Raw genomic sequence first — 10,396 nt, forward strand, 5'->3', positions numbered from 1 at the left:
TGACTAGTTTTACGTACGAAATAAAATCCATGTTCTTTGCTCTTCGTATCTTTTTTCGTACTTATTTCTTATTCCAGTAAAGGATTAAAATCAAAAATTGTAGACAAAAAGTGATCCTGTAATAACGAAACGTCTGCATAGTTATAAGATTCAGTTCGCTGCAGGTATTACTTGTGTTGTTGTTCTTGTTGTTGTTGTTGCGAATAATTTAAAACTGATCGTGAAACATCGGAGGGAAGATAATATGATTCTTCAAACTCGCGATTTTATACTCTATTATAGCACCGACGATCTGTTCTCGCATATTTGATAATATTATAAATTGTATTTGGTATACATGTCACGTAACGCCACGACGTACACGCTTTTTGTTTTTCCTTTTTCTTTTTTTTTTTTTTTATCAAAAACGCCGAGTTTCTCACTCAGCAGCTGTTCCGTCAATAATTGATATTCCGCAATTGAGCACCGGCGGCAGCCTCGACGTCCTCTCGGAGTATAATTTCCCTGCCATCCATGTCGAACCTCTCCTCGGGCTCGTTAACCAGGACGCTCTGTTCCCCGGTGTTGGCGGCGTCCTCGGGAGCCAGGAAGAAGTTGAGGCCCTTGCACTTCCGGCGGAAGTCGGGGTTCTCCGAGGCCTCGTCCGGGCCCCGGTGACAAGAGTCGCAGACCGTGTCGGCGCGGCTCGTGCAAGGATGAGCCTCGTAGAGTCCTGGACCGCATCTCGAGCATATCCAGCAGGGGTGGACGCTGTGGTGAGGGCTGTAAGTGCCCTTCGTGCATTTTCCACATTCCGTGTCTCGGCCCTTCGAGCATCGCGACGTCATCCCCCATCCTGGCTCGCAACGTCTGCACCGAGAATCGCCTCGGTGATGACGAATGTGCGGCCGGCAGTCCGATAACTGCAAGAAAAGAATTAATCGGTCAATTTTCAAACTTTTCACACCGATACGATTAAAATATCGGCATTTTTTCCAGCGGAGCTTTTGTGGCTAAGCTTACTGTAAGGAACTTTCGGTGATCGGATAAATTTATTTATGAAAGCCAGGTGCGTGGCGACGGTGCAACAGGTGGAACTCGGCGCCGCGAGTTTTGTAATTCGAAATACCTGAGGCCTACAGCGTACCTTACAATCGGTGGAAATATATTTGAGAAAAATTGGTTAAACGATCGCCAGGAGGATCGAGTACCTGAAAATTATCCTCGGTTTCATTGACAAGCTAATCATTCTTTTCGACGAAGAAATTTTCGTCGCACCCTGAGGGGAATAAAAAAAATGCTCGATCGCTGCGTATTCCGATTTGAAAGTTCTTTCCTCACCTTCGCCGCACAGACGTAAATGAGAAATTATTATCGTCGTTTAAATAATCATATTATCATACGTAGTACCGACAGTTTGTAAACACGGGAATTATATTCGTTGAATACAAGCAGCATCTGTCGTCTCGGTATAACGTTCGTCGAGAGTTTAACGAAGCTGCATCGCTACAAAGGTATCGAGCCCCGAAGGCACGAGAGGGTTTGCAGCTGACGCTTTATCCATACAGGGATAGAATAAGGCCGGGTGTTGCTCGGTGTATGTGAAAAAAGATAAAAAAATAAATGGGATACCCGTAACACGACATACCCGCATGGTATCTGATCCTCGATCTGATGATACTAGATAGAACCGTTGATCCGAAAAACGAATACGGACCAATTTTCACGCGTGCGTTCGAAGCCCCTCAACGCTGACGTGGAGAAAATTTTTTTCACGCACAATTGCATAAGAAATCGACACGGACCTTGCGTAAATACGCTACTGTTCGATTTCAACAATGCTGTACACAGATCAATTCGTGACACTACGCGTAACTAACGCGGAAATAAGTCATCGGGTCGCGACGTGCCTTCTTATTTATTACCATAATTTACCATAGTTTAAAAAAGTCAATTATATACACAGTAAAGTAGCAACGAGGAACGAAGCAGCTCGGACTTGATTTCAAACGAGCCCTTCTCCACTACCTTAAACCGTTGACTGTATAATTTGTGTAAATGTTGCAATTCCTTTCGGTATTGAAATCAACGCTATTCTCAAAGTCTCGTCTTCCATTTCCCACCCACTTTGAGAGCGCGTGTTTCGTACGATTTAACAAAAATTTTGAACCTACCCAAAGAATCGAATTCCAAGTTTCCGTTATTTCACATGGAATTCGTAATCGATCATTATTATCATTATTATTATTATTATTATTATTATTATTGTTATTGTTATTATATACGGCGCGTGTGTCGTCGAGGAGATCCAAGACTTCTCGTCGGTCAATTACGGTGCCAATTAAGCGACTTCTCAGGTTTAACGGGCAGCTGGTCAAAGCGGTTTTCAGTGGGCACGCGCCACCGATCTTAACGATTCGGGACTTCGGGAGCTGCGGGCCAGATGTCAAGTAAATTAGCACCGGGCCTCTCGACCTCCTCCTCTCCTCCGCCCATCGTGCTTTTCACCTGGACTTCAACGTATGTGTATACATATATATATATATATACATACACCGGCAATGTAGTCTTATCTATATTATCTATATATACATATATATATATAGATAATATAGATAAGACTACATTGCCGGTAGATCGTTAAAAATAACTACCTATTAGACTTAATCGGTGCAACCAAATATAGGTATTGTACTTTCTTCAAGTCAACACTGCAGTTGCGTCGTTTGATTTTGCCGAATATTTTTTCCCGCAAACGAACTGAATGATTCGACTTCTGTTAGATTTATATGAATTTCTCGAATAGAATGAATTATTTTTTCATACGTTTGATTGTTCAATTTGAGGAATAACTTGTGTTTGTAGATTATGAAAAAACATGACTTATTCGAGTATAGTAACTGGTAAAAGTCGTTCAGAAAACTGTATATACAGTCGAAAATCGTATAAATGTATCGATTCGAAGAAATTTTATTAGATATCACATAAAATAGATATTTACCAAACGTTGGCTAGCCGAATCAACAATTAATAAGAGATATTATTTGACGTGATTTGAAATTCTTGTCTTTCGAAAAGTTGCACGTATCATACGTCTCGTCTCGTTCAAGTATATTAACGCAATGAATCGACGATCGATCGACGATCCCTGGATCGCTCCGAGACGCAGATGCGCAGGAACACCTTGCTGCTCCGAAACTCTCGGAAAGTTGATGCCGAGACACCCTTGCACCTTTACACTTTTTACCTGCAGTTGCAGACCTGCAGCTGATTCCGAAGTGCGTAGACGCGGCCGCGTTTTACACCAGAATTACAGTTTTTTTCTTTTTTTCCTGCCTAGAGTTCGAACCTGGCGAATAAACCTATAACAACAAGTCGGAACGCGCAATCGCGAATTGCGTTTTTCTCCGACACCGCAGCGCCTTCTCGGAGGTATTTTACGACGGTTTGTGAAGCCGAAGGATCCAGCGGAGCCGTAAATCCTTTTAACGCTTCTACCCGCGGGATCCATCGATCGATAAATCCGCGTTGCGGTCTACCGGCAAGTGCAACAGGTACGACTCGAGTCTAGACAAAGCGTTGGAATTGCGCTCGCGATATTTGCGAAAATTTCCACGGACAAACTGCCGCTACAATGCACTTACAAACAAATATAACCTGGGACTTTTTTTTTAATCTCATATTTCAGTGGTAAAGGGAAAAATAAGTTGCTCGTGTACTTGGTGTTCTCTTTTCAGATTTGAAACAAAGTTGAAGGAAATACAACAGGTTTGATACAGGTACTGTATTTAAAATTTTGAATAAAAGTTTTTCAAATGCGAAACTGAAGTTTTTTTAATTGTTATTTATGATAAATATTTTTTTAAGTACATATATATAATTCTTCGTACAAAAGTAAACTTAATTTAAGAAAACTATTTATTCTTTTGTTAGTTACGTGGGAGAAATGAAAATTTGACATCTAGAATCCAGACTCAAAATTCGCGTTGACCGGTGTTGTGTTTAAATATTCTACTTTTTGCGGGTATGAAAATTTTTTCCAATGAAACTTCGCTTTTGAAAAATCCGGGTTCATTCGCTTTTCACTACCCAATTTTTTTTTTTTCAATGCCGTTTTGAAGGTGCATTACGTCATCGGCCTGCAACAATATCCGGCACGTTTAAGCTTCCGGAATCCGGATGACCGCGGTCAGCGCACGTGCATAATTGCAGGCAACGTCGAGTTGTCGTTTTCCTGCAGGTATTATAGGTACAACGTATCTGGGTATGTATTTTCTCCATCTGTCATCGGGGGTCGAGTGAAGCCACAACCCTGAAATTATTTAAATACATACACGTACATTATACACGTGTACATTCCTCCACTTCCGACTTCCCTTCCCCCGACAACGGAAGTCGCTTGAAACAGCTGCCCATCCCTTTTCCATTTCTACACCTCGGTCGTTTTACCTACTTTCATGATATTTCGTTACATTCTACTGGAATAGAACAGAGCACGTAACTCGATCTGCACGCGTCTACCGATTAACGATTAATTTAATTAGAGGTTGAATTCTCACAAACGATTTCGTTATTTCTAATTTAATTTTCGGCTTTTCAACAATTCGACTCTGCGGCAATTTGCACTTTAGCTCAAACTCGTTAATAATATATATTTAACTAAATTGGAATATCAAATTCTGCAGATCCGCCGAGTACTTTGAACCTAATGAATTATGCATGCTTAATCAAAGGTAAAAATGTTTTTTTCTTACACATCGCGTTGCACATGCGGATTTCTGGATCTCATATGCGCTCACCTCTTAAACTTTGCCGAAAAAATTAACAACCTTGCTGCGTGCATGGCGGTAAATGCAGCCAGGTGGGAACTAGACTGAGGGACTTGAGATCGCGGTTAAAGATCTCCTCCAATTAATTGCGCGGTGAAATTATTACCACTTCCGACTCCGGGGCTTGTAGGGAACTGCACCCTTGGAGAGGAAGTCGAGAGCGTCTGAATTGCCCTGCGGACGCGGAAACGAAGAATAAAGTGCGGTAAAAAAGTTCTACGAGAAAATCTCTGCACGCGTGCATGTATAATAGTCGTACAATCGTTTGCTTGATTCCTAAAATATGATGCGAATAATCCGGGAATAGTTGAATTGACTTGTTCGGCAGGTTGGTTCAGAAAAAATTAGTACATATTCTGAATTTCGTTACGAGTTAATCGCACATTGAGTAATAATTTTTCAAATTATTATATTTGTCAAAAAAGAAAAGAAAAAAAAAAATGTTCCAACGAATTGGTAGAAAATAGTCTTCTCAATAAAATGAGTCATCGTAATAATTGAAATCGAACGAATCTGTTAGGTTTTGTAAAAATTTTTTAGCGATATGAAATCAAGCTGTCCAGCTTTTTGTTATGATTCCAGTAAGTTGTACTTTTGCAGCTCACAAATATGTCGATTTTAGAAATATTCAAAATAAAATTCTCTCCTAATAAAATTGTTTTTTGGGCAAACAAACTTCTGAAAACGATCATCGAAGCCCTGCTAAAATCGACGGTCGTTCCAATTTTTCGCTTCAAAATATTTCACCTGTTCGCCTCACCATTATAATTATAATTACTTTACTGGCAGGTGTTATATCTCCTGTAAAACAATTCGTCGCTCTCCTCTCTCATGAATTATTAATGAAATAATGAATGCAGCCTATTTACCGGACTGCTCGACTGCCGTGGCTAATCGTGGGACCTTACCTTTTCCATTATCTCCTTGTTGCCTTCGAGCTCGCTCTCTTTCTATCTCTGTCTCCCCGCCGACAGGGAGAGAAACAAGCACTGGCGGAAATGGGCGGTGAAATTTGCCGCTTTTATATAAAATGCGTTTAGATTAACGCGCGACGGAAGTGTTGTTTCAACGTGAAAATTATAGATCACGTGGATCTGCAGCTTTTCCAAACCAAGTTCAGTTTTTGCCGTAAGAAACTGTCGGCAATAAAAATATTTCCATCATTCTTAGACGTAAAATTTTTTTAAGTGCCTTACTCATTGTCGGACGTTTTATTTGAAAATTGATACTTTAAACTGAAATTTATTCTAAAAATTACGGCAGGTACGGTTTCTTGCCTTTGCGATGATTGCATGTATTTTTTAACGTGGTTTTCCTTTTTTTTTTATTGCGGAATTGTTAGAGAAAATGAATTTTCTGTTCTAAGTAAATAAAATGACGTATCACTCAAAATTGTGATAGCAATTGACATAGATGCATACAATACGTATATACGAAATGCGAGATCGGTATTCATCGGATCGTAAATTTTCAGTCCAAAAATTATTAATTTGCGCAAATTATTTCCGAAAGCGAAATCTACAGATTTTCGGGTAAGGCATGAGGCGTAATGAAGCAATGAAACTATACAAGGCTATCTTATCTCCTTACAGCAACTAGTGGCTATAACGAAGCGACGGTAATTACGTTATTGCGCAATTCTTCCTGTCATGTAGTCCAACAGATAGATTAATAACAATAAACGAACGTCACCATGCCAGCTATTTTCTAGTTGGATGAAATAATTGGCTGTGCCATGCCATCAACCGGTTGACGAGAAGCGTTCATTCCGCACGGCTCGATTTTCTCTCTTCCTCAGGTTATTATTATTATACCATTGTTTTAAATCCATCGATTATACGACGATTTTAATTCACCTGCATCCGATTGGTTATCGTTCAAAGTATATTGAGGGGGAAATTCTACGCTCGAGTTAATTCCCGCGGCCGAATCACGCCGAACAACGGAGTTACCGGGCCTTGAGTTAATGAATAAAAAAAAAAAGAGAAGAGAGGAAAAAATCATTTCCTTCGTAAAAACCGATTGTGTATATTGCGTTATTTACCATGCCAGGCGAAGCGTATCAGCTGATTAAACGCTGTACGGCAAAGCAATAATGCCTGCTTGCTTGCCTGTCCGCATGAAGTACCGTCAGAATTACCTGCAAGGTACGCAATTCGTGCCATCGAGTTCCGCGGGGGCTTTCAAATTTCCACCGTTGCGATCCCCTGCCGTCGATTCGAATTATTTGGGTAAACGTAATTGGAATCGGTAATCGAATCTTGTTTTCATACCTACGTTGTATACACCGTACAAGCCGCTAATCCCCAAGGAGAACGCTTCTGACAATCACGAATCACAGATCGTGCGATCGTTACAGCTGGCCAAAATTGGCAATTCTGATAACTCTGGTAGTCTCACGTGAAATGCCGAGAGTAATTTTTCGTTAAACGTTTGTTATTTCGCTTATTTCTCAACGTTTAAATTGTACTTCGTAACGTTTAGCATGCGGCAAAAAAAAAACCTTGCGGGACAAAAACTTTTATACACTTCTCATTTTTGTTTCAAAATCTTTTTCCTTCACCTTACGAACTCGCGCCGCAACAATTTTTTTAGCCGTGAGGCTCAGATCGTCAAGATCCTTCTTAAGACGCTCGTGCGCCTTTAAAGGGTCGATTTAAGTAATCGATAAACGGACCAATTTCCCGTAGTATCCTTCGCTTCGAGACAGGAAGTGAGGGCTGACGAATCGCCGAGAGCATGGGAATTCAAGACAATCACGATCACCCGGCTAACGAACAGATTCGTACGAGACTCTTGTTTTCCCGACTATTTCTTACTTCACTTTTGAACCCAATTTAGTCGGGGTAATCTGCCTATAACGAGACTGATTTAATTATCGTCGATAAAATGACTCACCTGCAATAACGCTGCCAGCAAGCAAACCACCAGTGCAAAAGCGATGGCCAGTCGATTATTTTCGACGAACATTTTACCCTCAGACGTGGAATGATCACGGCAAGATCCACAAGATTCAAAAAAGTCTCTGTCTCCTTATCCAACTGACGACAGTATCAAGACCACAGGCACTGCACTTTGGCGTGGAATGACAGACACCGGTTTTGCGGTTGAATTTGGATCTTTCTTTCCCGAATGGTACCGGAGAAAACGCAGTCCTAACAGAACCGGAGGTCAGGATCTTCGGGGCGAGATGAGGACCGGAGACGAAGACGCTTCTCACGGCTTGAGAAGACAACGGTTACCTCTAGATTGGGACGAATCGGACATTGGCTCTTCGTGATTGCTGTTTAAACGTCGACGGAATGGCGAACACTCAACATCCGGTTTACCCCGGAAGCCTTCAAAGCCTGCACATATTCACTCGAACTCTTCACCGAAGAAATGAAATCGGACAAGTCACGCGGTCTTATGGGCAAAAATTCAAGCGATATTTCTCAGCGCCATGGTTTGAGTTCAAAAATAAATTGCACCGGGTTCACTGCCGTGCGACACCGTCGACAACCGCGTGGTGAGTGAAATGAAGGCACTCTGTAGAGCCGATTTTCCATGGCTGCAGCTCGGAGCACGCGGTCGATGGTCACGTGGATATCCCGATACCCCCACCTTCGCCAAAGCCCTTTCTCCTCGAATACCAACCCTTGGTATTATCGACTATGTTTTGCCCACCTAGAGACGAGCCTGACACCCTAAAAAAATGTCACCGAATCGCTGGAACTTGGAAAGAGACAGGACGGAGTTCCAGATTTTTTGATCGATGCTTGGTTGCACGGCTGGTGTAGAAGACGTGATCTACCGCAGTACAGAAGGATTGAAAAACGGAATCCCACTTTCGATCTTGGACTATGATCGGTACAGGGATAAGCGTCGTCCGCTTAACGAGGTCACAGTGATGTGGTTCCTGCGTGGTTTTGGTCCTTTCACGAGAAGCGACCATCGGCGTCTGCTCGAAGCGAGTTAAGCAACGTGATTGCAAGGCAAGGCGGCGAGTATGGGATGACACGCGCCAGGTTGTTCAATTTACGGTACGTAGTGCACGGAGGTAATCGAAGTAAATTGAGCAGGTCAGGCATACCTTGACCTATCCAAAGTGGCAGCGACGCCGCGTGAGAACTCGACTCTGGGCCGAGATCGCGTCGAGCTCCTGGCGTGCACAGTGTCTTTTATTTAACGATCATTCGAAGGATTCAGCGCGATAGCACGGTATTACAAGGGCCTAAATCCGCGGCTCTAAGGATATTTTAATAACCGTTTTATCCTCAGTGGTTTCTGCGCCGCCTACCACTCGCCATAACCGATGGGATCTCCACTTTCGGAGACGGCTGGCTTGAACAGAGACGGAATTTACGCCTCCTGATACACCTGTCCCCCGACTTGCCGTCAGCGTATATCGAGGAGTCCAGGTATGGGAACTCCAGCGGCATGTGGCCCTCGAGACGAAAGTCATCCCTCCAGCTGCGGTCCGCGATCTAGAGATGTTGGGCCACTTTTATTACTGCAAAATATCAAGCACGCGCCACAGTTGCACATGCATGCACGTGAAGCGTGTCAATCTTTCGTACCAACGAGCCGTTTCACTCCAACGGATTTTCCACCTGCTTCCAATCGTTCTGAAAACTTATCACCCAGAGTCCGTCACGATCCCTGGAGTCTAATAAATTTTCTATCTCGAGCTGAGGCCAACAGTGATGCGTCGAGATAAGTGAAGTGTAAACTGATTTCTGCAGCTCTCGTAGTTGCCACATACACTTACCCTTCGGTTAGGATCGTGACCGATCACTTGTACGAAAATGTACAACAAGCTCGAACGAATTCGACGAAAATGAGAAGCGACGTTACGAGTTATCATCGAAATCCTGAAAAGCCGTCTCACCTATCGGTCTCTGAGGGTAAAGGAAGGGTATCCGGAAGCGTAAGAAAACCGCGTTTGGAAAGGCACGGAGATAATACTGCGAGTAGTATTATATGCACACCGTGCACGGTACAACAGGACGAGGCAACTGTATCGTGCAGTTCATTCCCAAGCCTCTGCAAGAGTAGATAGTCGGGGATAAAAGTTAAGAGCCAGCTGAGATGTAGAATGCAGTACAAACGGCAAGGCAGCGGTGAACGTTCCCATGCACACAGGTAGACCTCCACCCACGCCTTGCGGCATTTTTAAATCACTTCTCGCACACTCGCAGACTCAACTGCCATACGGCAGACTCTTGCTCTGACCACCGAACGTGAGCTGGTTTTATTTATGAAAAAATTACGGGCTCACGCCTCGAGTGATTAACTTCAGGTCCCTTGCAACGATCGTTACCTCCTCTTGGCGCCAGTCGGCTTTTGCCCATGGTGACACGCACCTAATTGGGGATGACGTTAACGGGGTCGCGATGGCGGATCTGCCACCTTCGGTTACCGCGCATACGTCAGAGCGGCAAGGTTCCATTGATTAACATATCTTCTTTCCGAAATGGTCACCGTTCGCAGAAAGGGCTTTGACCGGATTGAAACACGGAGAAAAATTTCATTTGTCATAGTAACTGGAAAAATTCGGTAAAACAGGTATCGTTTTTGCACTATTGTCGATCCTTTTTTGGTAATTG

At 43.0% G+C, this 10,396-nt stretch overlaps 1 protein-coding gene across 2 annotated transcripts; it reads right to left on the reverse strand.

Moving 5' to 3' along the window:
• Positions 1-434: 434 nt before the first annotated feature.
• On the reverse strand, positions 435-8,308 carry LOC124307638 (tumor necrosis factor receptor superfamily member 4-like). 2 transcript variants are annotated; one of them, XM_046769545.1, is made up of 2 exons: positions 7,707-8,308; positions 435-902 (listed from the first exon to the last, which is right to left on the reverse strand). In XM_046769545.1, the coding sequence occupies exons 1-2, from the start codon at positions 7,776-7,778 to the stop codon at positions 438-440; spliced, it is 537 nt and encodes a 178-aa protein (XP_046625501.1). In that variant the 5' UTR covers positions 7,779-8,308; the 3' UTR covers positions 435-437. The 2 variants fall into 2 exon arrangements, with proteins under 2 accessions (XP_046625501.1, XP_046625502.1); XM_046769546.1 differs by lacking the exon at positions 7,707-8,308 and adding an exon at positions 1,628-1,830 and having other exon boundaries at positions 436-902.
• Between the last annotated feature and the right edge of the window lie 2,088 nt (positions 8,309-10,396).

This window comes from Neodiprion virginianus, chromosome 6 (assembly GCF_021901495.1).
Source record: "Neodiprion virginianus isolate iyNeoVirg1 chromosome 6, iyNeoVirg1.1, whole genome shotgun sequence".
Classification (NCBI taxonomy): Eukaryota; Metazoa; Arthropoda; class Insecta; order Hymenoptera; family Diprionidae; genus Neodiprion; species Neodiprion virginianus.

Coding starts and splice junctions, on each gene's coding strand:
- LOC124307638 (XM_046769545.1), bottom strand. CDS start 7,778: ATGTTCGTCGAAAATAATCGACTGGCCATCGCTTTTGCACTGGTGGTT. Junction 903..7,706: donor TGCTGGCAGCGTTATTGCAG/GTGAGTCATTTT, acceptor CTTTTCTTGCAG/TTATCGGACTGCCGGCCGCA.